This window comes from Pelobates fuscus, chromosome 1, assembly GCF_036172605.1.
Source record: "Pelobates fuscus isolate aPelFus1 chromosome 1, aPelFus1.pri, whole genome shotgun sequence".
Classification (NCBI taxonomy): Eukaryota; Metazoa; Chordata; class Amphibia; order Anura; family Pelobatidae; genus Pelobates; species Pelobates fuscus.
In genome coordinates, this window is record NC_086317.1 from 322,717,799 (window position 1) to 322,731,145 (window position 13,347).

The 13,347-nt window shown below is 36.9% G+C and overlaps 1 protein-coding gene across 2 annotated transcripts in view; it reads right to left on the reverse strand.

Moving 5' to 3' along the window:
- Positions 1-2,297: 2,297 nt before the first annotated feature.
- The window catches only part of LOC134594757 (coagulation factor X-like), a 37,823-nt gene continuing 26,773 nt past the window's right edge, over positions 2,298-13,347 (reverse strand). Inside the window, exons 3-5 of one of the 2 annotated variants that reach the window (XM_063444665.1) lie at positions 6,913-7,040; positions 6,588-6,705; positions 2,298-3,008 (exon numbers count right to left, since the gene is read on the reverse strand). In XM_063444665.1, coding sequence (XP_063300735.1) covers positions 2,458-3,008; positions 6,588-6,705; positions 6,913-7,040 — 797 coding nt within the window. In that variant the 3' untranslated portion in view covers positions 2,298-2,457. The remainder of the gene's footprint in view (positions 3,009-6,587; positions 6,706-6,912; positions 7,041-13,347) is intronic. The other variant, XM_063444664.1, reaches the window with a different exon arrangement.

Here is a 13,347-nt window from a genome sequence, read left to right on the forward strand (position 1 = left end):
ATGGTAGTCATTTTAGATAAGCCAAATGACGTCAAAATCGTCATCAGGAAAAGTTAACTCTTTCCTGGATAGGAAAGTTTAATTAGGCAATTGTGCTCTCTATGGACTAAATATCTAAATTGCGATCTGCAGGTTGACCACACCTTCAGTATCCTATTGGTTCTACCAACTAATGACGTACAGAGAGTCTGGCCCTTTAAAAAGTTAGTACAAAGGGAAGAGAAGGTTAGTTTGGGCTTTCAGATTCGGACATTCAGAGAGATCCAAGACAGATATTCAGGACACTCTGGGACTAACACTCAACTCTCAAACTCTCTTGGACACAACTCAAGAAACACTCCTTGACACTTAGAATTTTACTATTACTTTCTAACTAACATCACTTTTCTCTATTACTTAGACACCTCCATCCAACCAATCATACTCGCATTCAAGTTCCTGGGATTACCTACTCATCTGATGAGAACATCTACTTACCTGGTAATTATGCTGGTTTTATTTAATTTATTTAAATTAATTAAAATGTACTAATAGCATGATATATGACTGGATAAATCACGGTCTGATTTCAATAATTGAGAAATCTTAGTTAACTAAAGAATATATAGTTATAACACTCCATTCTGCAGGTGGAGTCAGATAATTACATAGTACTGGTATCTTACCACGTGTAAGCATACCGCTGTTTTTATCCATGTGTATTGATTTGCTCTGAAATAAGATAAGATATCTTTTTAGGCAAATTCAAATTCGGCTTATAGAATCTGGTAGATTATTCTTATTGGATGGTTCCAGGAAATGATTAATGAGCTGGTTTGAAGGTATTTTAATTGAAAATTACATGAGAATAGGATATTATATAGGATCTAGCCAGCATTGAAAGGGTTACTCAGTTGATCTAACGGTTAGCCAAGGTTTTATGGCTTTTCGCTGGAAGTTTAGCTTTCTGTGTCTGTGGTACCCCGATAAATCTTGTAAGTCTTGACAGTTGATGCTGTAGCTTTGTACTGGGTTTAGCTATTGCCATTGTATACAACGTTATACTAAATATTCACCGATTGTTATCATGCATGCTGCCTAATATTATTATTATTTTATTTGTCACAATAAATTGTATCTATTTTTATAACAAATTGTGATTTATTTGTATGGAATACATTTCACTTACATGATAACGATCTCTAAGATCTAGGAGAATTGAAATAGTGGGCAATTCTCAACTGTATAATATTATCATCCCATAAATATCCCCACAATACCCTACACACACTACATTCCTGACATACAAACTCTGGATCCCCTATGCACACACTACATTCCTTGTAAGCAAACACATACTACATTATCTAAATACACACACTACGTCACACACACACCCGCTACAGCCCGTATGCACACACTCGCTACATCCCCTATACACACAGACTCTCTACAACCCCTAGCCACACATATTACACCACAAACACAAATGAAATCAACATATTTACACAATACCACACCACAATCAGCTCACTCTACAAACACGCAATCCCACAAGCAGGCTTTCCTGGCCCTTTTGTCCTCTGTCATCCCACTTATGGAGACACCAGAGACAAGTTAAAAGCAAACAGCGCAAGCATGTTATTAAATTTGCTTGCGCTGTGCAGAACAAATAGAGGGCCTTTTTCTCATGCTAGAGTTCTTCAGCGGGGCTCTGCACATTGAACCAACATGCTCACTTTGAGAGGGGGCGCGCTTGTCATTAGTGATGACAAAACACATCCTCTCTGGCCCCTCCCCCTTCTCAGGGGGCAGCTGTGATTGAAAAATGCCTGGGCTGAATTTTTTCCCAGTCCAGCCCTGCCAGACACCAATATATTAGGCAGAGTAGGCATTTGGTCTACTCTGCCAAATGAGTGCAGGCGACTGTACAGTACTTTGTTTGACCACAGTAGGAGTTTAAGTCAGCTCCATTTCCTGTGTCAGAGAAAGTACTCACATTTCTCCCTGACACAGGAAATGGAGTAAACTTAAGCTCCTCCTTTGGTCAAAGAAGGTCAAGCGTAGGAAAAATATATAAGTAGTCACTTCTTTGTCTTATGTTTTAAAGAAAACTAGATCAGAAATAAAGAAAAGATATTCTGAGAGAGGAAGAGAAGAGGAAACAACGGGAGAAAGATAAGATCAGGGTCATATGCTAGTGGTCGATCAATAGAAGTTAATACTAAGCTTTGTTCTGTTAGAGAAAAAAAACGGATTCTTTCACTCGGGAATTAATAAATCTTTGGTTTATTCGGTCAAGGTTAAAATGTATTGAATAAACCTTTCCGACATATGGCAAATTATATCAATACAGTGCAATGAAAAATGAGCACATTGCCCAAACAGAAGCAACAGGTTACTGAAATTACATTACGACATTGTGGAAATTTTGTCCATGACATAAAAATAAGTATTGATAAGAATAACTTTCTCAAGTCAGGCTTGGTTTATTTTCATTATTTCTGTAACCCATTTATTTAGGTTGGATACCTTTGTGTAAACTATAGGTTTGCCCTGTTGTGGGCAGCCTTCCGACCAGCTAACTATTCCAGTAACAAAATATGTATCTTTGAAAGGGGTGACATGAGGCCCTCCACTATCTCCGTTACAAATATAATTAACTTTTTGTTCATAACCAGCACAGAACATATTCCTTGAGATTGCAAATCTGCTGATATTTTTACAATGTTGTCTATCAATGTAAGGGACGTTCAGCATCTGAAGGTTTGTGACTTGGATTCCACCTTTTTGGTAACGTCCAAACCCGCTTGTCATAGCCTGTGGTTCATTACTCAAAACATGTTTTGCAAAGTCCGGGTCGGGAATGCACGCAGGAATAATGTTATCCGTGAACGTAATGTTGTCCTTTAGCTTTATTATTGCAATATCAAAATCATAGCTTGATCTAGAAAACTGACGGTGGGAAAAAAATGTGTCCACTCTGTGTATAGATTCATTGACTTCATTCACCTTTAATGTTAGTTTTCCTATGAAAATGCAAAAAAATAAAAATATATACAGTTAGTAGAGAAGAGTAGTAGAGAAGTAAACATGGTCATATACTTTGACAGATCACCAGTAATGTAACAAAGAATAAATGTGCATTGCAGATATCACCTCTATAAAGCACCCCCATCCTTATAAAAACATATGTATTATGACTTAAATATGGTGATGTATTTCTTATTTTCATATCACATACCTGTTGGAATTCAGAAAAAAAATCTGGGGTTCTACTGCCCTGGAGTGGTGTCTATTTTGTATTGCTTTGTCCACTCTATACTTCTGCAAAATGGAAAATCCTAAATATTTTCAAGGTAGGCCTGATATTTTCTGAATAGTTAGGTCCACTTTAGTGGGTAGTGTTGCGCACCCTCATTTTCTGTAGAAATTATAACTTGTAAAGTATGGTAACTTAATTTTTCTGGTACTGTATTTTGTCATTTATTATTGTTACATTTCACATTTATGTAGCAATAACATATTCCACAGCCCTTTACAATTAAAATATGGGGATATTTGACAGAGACAAGAGATGAAAAAGGCAGCAAGCTTACAATCTATGAATACAAATGCAAATAAATCATCTGTGAATGATTACAGGAAATTATTGTAAGTCATATATGGTCAGACTGTCACCATGCAGTGCTAGATCCCTAGTCTCAGTGCACATCAGGATATATATCTGTGTGCCTGAAATTTGTTTGAGTTTTGTATCTGGACAGCATCTGCTATATGATGCTACTGCCATTTTAATTTAGATCTCTGAGAGACTTACTGCTGCTCTGAATTTAGGTTTCTAGTGCTGCACAGCGGCAGCTATGCTATGCATTGCATCCTGCATTCAGAACAACAACACTTAGGGGTAGATTTTAGCTGTTTGCTAAAATCTATATTCCTTCATATATATACATTTATACAAAAAAAATCAGAGTATGTGATTGGATGGGTTTATTATTATCAAATAGGCAAATGTAATGCACACATCCACAAGTACATGATCTCAGAGGTGCTCACAAACACCAGAGTGGCAATGGTCCGGGCACAGTAATCATGATTAAGCAGACTTTAATTGGATTAAAGTATGAGACAATGCTGCAGCTCAATTGAACCTTTATCAAGTTGGGTGGTTGGATGATAAATGGGTGAGGGTGTTTGTGCATATGTGTGTAGGCTGCTTGTGATGTAGCGTATGTGTGTGTGTAGTGCTTGTGATGTTGAGTGATAAGTTGGATAGGGATATGAGAAAGTTTTTGAGTGTGTGTGTGTGTAGGCTGCTGTTTGTTTGAATGCAGTTTGTGGGGGAGGAGGGGGTGCTTGGGGTGTTGCATGTGTGAGGGTAGATTACTTGTGTTGCATTTTTCTGGGGATGCTGTTTGTTGTTTGTTGGGTTGTGTGTGGGGTTGCGTATGTGGGGAATAGGTGGTGAGAGATACTGAGAGATTGTCATTGTAACCCTTGACAATGCTTGAGGGAGCAATATTTGTGGTTTGCCCTCCCCCCCATGTTTCATGAATTTCAGTTACCATCGAGGTATGTGTGACCTGGTTCAACCCCTTCTTTGAAAACCTGTCAAAACTGGGGCCTGGAGCTGTTTGCATCTGCACTTTCTGCGGTTTGTGGGCTTGTGTGGGCTTGTGGCCTTGTCTCCCCAGCAGGTGGCATGAGACTGGGCTGACCAATGTGGGATTACCTTGATCTGCCATGGCCTGTGGCCTTATACGAAATATGGCCATAATAACGTTAACTAAAAACGTTAACTAAAAAACACACATCAGCCCCAATACACAGTTTTGTAGTCCTTGCTGCTTAAGCGCAGGACTTCTCTTTTTGTATTTGTATTTACTTTGTATCACACAGCCTGGTTACAATGCTGCTACCCTTCCCATGTGTTCCCTATTAAGGGTTAATAAGTAAAGGGGTGTATATAAAAAATACCCCTTTCTGTCTCATTAGAGATATCTTTGCCAGAAGCTCAAGGAAGCAGGCTGAAGGGTCAGTGTTAGGACCCGCTTAGGGGGGTCTGCCTTGACGTTGGCAGGCGGGCATCCCTCCAATGGCCATTGGAGCAACTAAATGACCTCCATTTGTCTAAATATACATAGGGATTAAGGAGAAAGCGCAGGTAACATTTTCTTTTCTTTGGTTTTTGCTGTGTATTGGGGCTGATGTGTGTTGTAGTCCTTGCTGCTTAAGCGCAGGACTTCTCTTTTTGTATTTGTATTTACTTTGTATCACACAGCCTGGTTACAATGCTGCTACCCATCCCATGTGTTCCCTATTAAGGGTTAATAAGTAAAGGGGTGTATATAAAAAATACCCCTTTCTGTCTCATTAGAGATATCTTTGCCAGAAGCTCAAGGAAGCAGGCTGAAGGGTCAGTGTTAGGACCCGCTTAGGGGGGTCTGCCTTGACGTTGGCAGGCGGGCATCCCTCCAATGGCCATTGGAGCAACTAAATGACCTCCATTTGTCTAAATATACGTAGGGATTAAGGAGAAAGCGCAGGTAACATTTTCTTTTCTTTGGTTTTTGCTGTGTATTGGGGCTGATGTGTTTAGTAGTCCTTGCTGCTTAAGCGCAGGACTTCTCTTTTTGTATTTGTATTTACTTTGTATCACACAGCCTGGTTACAATGCTGCTACCCTTCCCATGTGTTCCCTATTAAGGGTTAATAAGTAAAGGGGTGTATATAAAAAATACCCCTTTCTGTCTCATTAGAGATATCTTTGCCAGAAGCTCAAGGAAGCAGGCTGAAGGGTCAGTGTTAGGACCCGCTTAGGGGGGTCTGCCTTGACGTTGGCAGGCGGGCATCCCTCCAATGGCCATTGGAGCAACTAAATGACCTCCATTTGTCTAAATATACATAGGGATTAAGGAGAAAGCGCAGGTAACATTTTCTTTTCTTTGGTTTTTGCTGTGTATTGGGGCTGATGTGTGTTGTAGTCCTTGCTGCTTAAGCGCAGGACTTCTCTTTTTGTATTTGTATTTACTTTGTATCACACAGCCTGGTTACAATGCTGCTACCCATCCCATGTGTTCCCTATTAAGGGTTAATAAGAAAAGGGGTGTATATAAAAAATACCCCTTTCTGTCTCATTAGAGATATCTTTGCCAGAAGCTCAAGGAAGCAGGCTGAAGGGTCAGTGTTAGGACCCGCTTAGGGGGGTCTGCCTTGACGTTGGCAGGCGGGCATCCCTCCAATGGCCATTGGAGCAACTAAATGACCTCCATTTGTCTAAATATACATAGGGATTAAGGAGAAAGCGCAGGTAACATTTTCTCTTCTTCTCTTTAAAAATGTGTTCACTCCCCTACCTGTGTGTGAAATCCTCAACATTAGGATGTGATTGAGAAGCCTGTGATTGGACTGCGTGAGTGCCAGGTGACATCAAGACATTGCGTGGAAGATCAGTACTGGGAGCTTTGCCAAGCGTTGGATTAAGGTAAGTTTAAATATTTTTAGGGGGTATGGAGGGCTGGGAAACTAATATTAATACTGTATAGGTCATTGTAATTTAAACAGATGTGTTTGTTCAAAGGTTGGAGTAACCCTTTAAGGCTCACCAACTGCAACTTTGAGATCCTTGGTCTGATTAATGCATTGGGCTGCTGTCAATATAAATTGTGGGCTCAAAATAGTTCCTCCACAAAAGGGTTCATTTTCATTGTTCAACAAAACGGCCTGTAGTAAAACAGAGAGAGGATGTTATTAAAACAGTTTAATAATGTCATATAAATAAGATACACTGTTATAATTTCTATACAAAAATTTAATGAAAACAGTGCATCTAAAGCCTCTTTTTGTTCCTTTAATCAGTTTTATTTTATTATTGATAATTCAAGTAATAATAATTAAAAAATAATAATAATTAAATAAATAACTATTAACCTGCCAAGGACATTCGTTGGGTTTACAATCTCTTCCCTCCACAATTTGCACTGGGTTCATCAAACTCTCATCAGTAGTTTTGTTTGTTTTGGAAAAGTTTAGTTTTCTTTTTCCGCATGGATATTTATCTATTAGAGACAAAAAAAAACACAAAAATCAATATACTACAAATTATAAACAGAATGCTTGGAATGGAACATAGTAAGATATTCATAGAGTTTTCATAGTACAGTAAAATATACTTAAATCCAGCATAATAGGTCCACGGGTGCATGGCAGATATTAGAGAAGGGCAAGCTCTTATGCAGAACAACAATCAGATCTCATTTGACAGCAGTCAGATATCAAAAAGTAAAGGCCACATTTAAAGGGAATTTATATGTACATTTTGATAAAATGTAATTTCGCCTGATGATGCATTTCCACCACCTTAATAACTTGCTTAGATAGTAAAGATAAGTTCACTAGAGGATTCATTATATTAGCCTGTACATGGATCTGTATAGCATACCTCCCATGTGTTTAGGAGGTACAGTCCTTATTTTGAGTACAATTCCATCTGTACCTCTCTTTAATTCTATTGTCGCTATTTTCTAGGAGCTCCATGGTGTTGGTGGTTGTGAATTTATACCAGAGCTTCACAGCAATAAAACTGCCATGTGTCCTTAGAGACCAGACTGTTTTTCAATTTTCTTACCGTTAAGGACCACGGCTGTTTTTACAGTTATGCGGCGTTTCTATTTAGCTGTAATTTTCCTCTTACTCATTTACTGTACCCACACATATTATATACCATTTTTCTCGCCATTAAATGGTCTTTCTAAAGATACCATTATTTTCATCATATTGTATAATTTACTATAAAAACTATTATAAAATATGATGAACTAATTTTTTTTAAAAACACACTTTTTCTAACTTTGACCCCCAAAATCTGTTACGCATCTACAACCGCCAAAAAATACCCATGCTAAATAGTTTCTACATTTTGTCCTGAGTTTAGACATGCCCAATGTTAACATGTTCTTAGCTTTTGTTTGAAAGTTATAGGGCAATAAGTACTGGTAGCACTTTGCTATTTCCAAACCATTTTCCCCCCAAAATTAACGAAAGTTACATTTTAACACTGATATCTGTCAGAAATCACTGATATCTGTCTGAACAACCCTTCACATGTATATATTTTTTAAAAGAAGACAACCTAAGGTATTCAACTTGGGGTGTTTTGACCATGCAACCATTTTACCACAAATCTATGCCAAATGTTAAAAAAAATAAAAAAAATATTGGTGATTTTTTTGACACACATAGCAATTTAACCCCTTCAGGACGGAGTCAATAGTGCACGTTCTGATCAAAACAAAACGTAAACAAAAACTGGAATTTGCGCTATATGTCTGTTCACCCGTAGTTCCCCTCTTTCAAATTATATGCACCCACACTTATTATATATCATTTTGTTCAGGAGAAACAGGGCTTTAATCTATCATTAACTATTCATATATGGAACATCATTTATTATGAATAAAAGTAAAAAAATGTGAGAAAATACGTTTTTTTTTTAAATTTGCATTTCCGTCTGACATTTTAACTGTGAATGTCATAATACTGTTAGGTTTTACTGCAAAAAAATGCACATATTTGTAATCAGCGATGTCTCACGAGTACAACAGTACCCCCCATTAACAGGTTTTATGTTGTTTTGGAAAGTTACAGGGTCAAATATAGAACATTACATTTTCAAATTGAAATTTGCCAGATTGGTAATGTTACCTTTGAGACGGTGTGGTAGCCCAGGAATGAGAATTACCCCCATAATGGCATACCATTTGAAAAAGTAGACAAGCCAAGGTATTGAAAGTGGGGTATGTTTAGTCTTTTTTAGTAGCCACTTAGTCACAAACACTGGCCAAAGTTAGCGTTCATATTTGTTTTTGTGTGAAAAAAGCAAAAAACGAATATTTGGCCAGTGTTTGTGACTAAGTGGCTACTAAGAAAGACTGGACATACCCCACTTGCAATACCTCGGGTTGTCTACTTTTGCAAATGGTATGCCATCATGGGGGTAATTCTCATTCCTGGGCTACCATACGCTCTCAAAGGCAACATAACCAATCTGGCAAATTTCAATGTGAAAAAATTGAAATGCAAGCCTTATATGTGACTCTCTAACTTTCCAAAACACCATAAAACCTGTACATGGGGGGTACTGTTATTCTCTGGAGACTTCACTAAACACAAATATTAGTGTTTTAAAACAGTAAAACATATTACAACAATAATATAGACCATAAAAGTGCAGTTCGCTTGTAAAAAATGCAAAAAACGTCACTTTTACTTAAAATATCATCGTTGTAATACAATTTACCAGTTTGAAACACGAATATTTGAGTTCAGTGAAGTCTCCCGAGTAAAACAGTACCCCCTATGTACAGGTTTTATGGTGTCTTGGAGAATTACAGGGTCAAATATAGTGCTTGCGAATTAAATTCGCTGCACTTTCTCCCTGTGTTGCCAGGCATGTCAATCAAATTTTAATTAATCAAATCACATAATTACGTTAAAAGATTATTTAAATATACATGTAGAATTTTAATATATATGCATTTATAGGTATTTAAATTCTACGTGTATACTAATGTAATCTTTTATGTAATTATATGTATTTATATATATATATATATATATATTTGCGGTTATTTGTATTATATATATATATATATATATATATATATAGATATATATAGAATGTCATTCTAAGTGTATTTTGTTACCAAAATATATATATATATTAATAACAAAATACAGTTAGAATGAAATTACATATGCATATATAATTTATATTAAATTTTGTTTCAATATTTTATTTATTTATTTATTTATTTTATTTATTATTTTAATTATACGTATTTATATATAATATATATATGTACATCTATTGTATATATAATATATATACATATTATATATATGTAACGTCATTCTAAGTGTATTTTAATATTAATATATATACTTATATTAATATTAAAATACACTTTGTATGACGTTACATATATATAATATGTATATATATTATATATATAATATATATACATATTATATATATGTAAAAATATATTTAATTTATTTTTACACTTGTATTTTATTTATTTTTTATACTTCCCACCAGCAGGGGGACTGTCTGATATTTCAAACAGTCCCCCTGCTGGCAGATCCACAGCCAGCTATAGGGGGCCATGTGATCGCTCTTTGAGAGCGATCACATGGCCCCCGGGGGCCTGATTTGCCGTGGGAGGGCTGCCTGGGCTGTGAGGCAGTCCTCCCGAAGCGGATCGCGGCGGAGGTAAGAACATCTTACCTCCTGGGGCTGCAAGCCGTTACGGCGTGCTATGCCGTCATAACGGCTTTAAAGCCCACTTAACCCGTGACGGCATAGCACGCCGTAACGGCGTTAAGGGGTTAAGAATACATGTACTGAGAACTTTAGGGTTACTGTCAAAGAACACCCCGATATGTGTTTAGCAACATCTCCCAAGTACAGTGATACAACCCATGTATAGGTATGTCAAGTTCTCTGGGGGCTAAAATACCTTATTTGGAGGGTGCGCATTCCAGTTTTCCAACTTGGATTTTTCACAGCTGGTCATCATACACCCATGTAATTGACCCCCATCAAACCATATATTTTTGAAAAGTAGACACCCTGGGGTATTTCAAATGGTGGTATTTTAACACTTTCCATGCACTAATTCTACCACCAGTCTTTGTCAAACTTTTGGGTAGTCATTTTTTTGTGTTATTTTTCTCTCACATTGTACTTTAGGCATTGATTCCTGTTATGTGTTACTGACAAAGAACAACCCAACATCTCCCGAGTATAATAGTGCCCCCAATGTACAGGTTTTATGGGGTTTTGCAAACTTACAGGGGTCAAATGTAGGGCTTTCCCCTTTTCCATGTTTGCACATTGAAATTTGCAAGATTTGTTTGCTGGGCCTTTGTTGCCTTTGAGACCTTATGGTAGCCCAGGAATGAAAATTAACCCCATCATGGTATACCATTTGAAAAAGTAGACAACCCAGGGTATGTAAATGGAGTATGTCTAGTCTTTTGTAGTAGCCACTTAGCCACAAATGCTTGCCAAAGTTAGCATTCAGGTTTGTTCTTTGCATCTTTTCACACAAAAACTGCACTTTTACTGGTGATTTCATTGTCGTGATAAGTTTGACTGTTTTTTTTAACACTCATTTATTTCCAGTGAAGTCTCCCGAGTATAACAATAACCCCCATGTACAGGTTTTATGGTGTTTTGGAAAGTTACAGGGTCAATATAGGGCTTGCCCAATTCAGTTTGCCAGATTGGATTGCTGGGTCTATGTTGCCTTTTGAAACCATATGGTAGCCCAGGAATGTGAATTAACCCCATCACGGCATATTATTTTAAAATGTAGAAAACCCAGGGTATTCAAAATGGGGTATTTCTTGTCTTTGTAGTAGCCAAAACGCTGTCCAACGTTAGCGTTTTTATTTGTTTTTTGCATTTTTTTAAAAACAAAAACGGCACTTTTACTGATGATATCATCGTTGTGATAAGTTTTACTTTTTAAATCATGCATATTTGCGTTCAGCGAAGTCTCCCGAGTATAACAATACCCCCGATGTAAAGGTTTTAATGGTGTTTTGGAAAATTATGGGGTTAAATATAGGGCTTGCCAATCAATTTCTCTGTACTGTCTGCCTGGGTTGTCAGGCAGGTCCCTCAAATTATAATTAATAAAAGCAAATAATTATCTAGTTAATAGTTAAATATATATGTAGAATGTGTGTGTGTATAACTATATATGTTGTGGTTTTTTTTCATTTATATTATATATACAACAGATACAATTTGTATCTTGTAATACCTTTTTTATTTGGACTAACAGAATTTTTTAATAACAAGCTTTCGGGAGAACCTCCCTTTCTCTGTCTAAAGCAATTCTGAGCAAGACGACACATAGAATTCAAAGTTGAGTTGTGATACAGGGGTTAAAGCGACATGAGTGCAGATAGAACACAGGTTTGATAGAAAATAGACAACATTCTTGCAGGTGGTCGTAAATATCTTTCGGAAGATCAGAGTGAGGGGGGAGACGGAGAAAAAACAACAACATATATATATATATATATATATATATATATATATATATATATATATATATATATATATATATATGCAAACACATAAACACATATATATACACACATAAACAAAATACATACATGCACATAAACTCATATACACACATATAAATGCACAGTCACATATATAAGCATACATGCATAAGAGTATGGGAAAGCATAGGTCTACACATAGTACTTATATATTGATAGAATAAACATATTGGAATGCGTATTAAAGTGTTGACACATATGACAGAACAGTAAGATAATGCTGGGGGAGTGTTCATGTAAAGTGTTGGTAGTGGGACAGGAAACCCAAATCAATATTTAGTCCTCTATTCTTGCTGTTAAACAATTTGATCATTCTGACTCCAAAAGTTTTTCTTTCTTGAATATTTTTAAAAACCCCTTTCAGTACTTTGATTTTTAGATCCTTCATTGAGTGGCCAGGCTGGGTAAAGTGGTGTGCCACGGGAGTGCAGTACAATCTTTCTTTGTGGTGTTTAACGGAGTATCTGTGCATATTCATTCTGCCATTTAATTGCTAGGTGGTAGGTGTAGCATCCTAGGTGGCATTTGGTGCATTGAATCATGTATACCACATTGCTGGATGTGCAGGAGTATGATCCTTTAATGATGTGGGTGTTATTGTTGTGTGTGGCTGTGTTGTCTCTGCATATGTGCTGACACAGTTTGCAGCAAGGTTTTTTGCATCGACTGGTCCCATTTTCTTTATTCTTACCATCAATGGGCAGCTTCCTGTTGATTAATTTTTGTTGGAGGTTTGGTGGTTGTCTGAAGGCCAAAATGGGTGTTTCAGAGAAAATGTTTTTTAGAGTCTCATCTTCTGTTAACATTGGTTGTAGGTCTTTAATGATTTTCTGTATTTCCTCAAGAGCTGGGTTGTAGGTTACCACATGTGGCACTCGTGTAGATATTTTTTTCTCTCTGTACTGTAGCCGGCGCGTGCGTGGAGTTTTTACAGCAGAGTTGATTTTTTTGGTAATAGTCTTTGGTTTGTAGTCTTGCTATCTTAAAGATCTCCGGCAGTCCCCCCCGATCGTGATCACCACGGATCGATGGTCCAGGTAAGTCCAGGGCTCCGCGGTCCTTGACGACTATTTTTTTGTCGGACGTACCTAGTACATCCGCGGTCTGCGGTCGCGGTCGGGGATATATATATTTAAAATGTCATTCTAAATGTATTTTGATTTAAATATATATGTAAATCAATACCAAAATACATTTAGAACTTTAAATCGGCATATAATT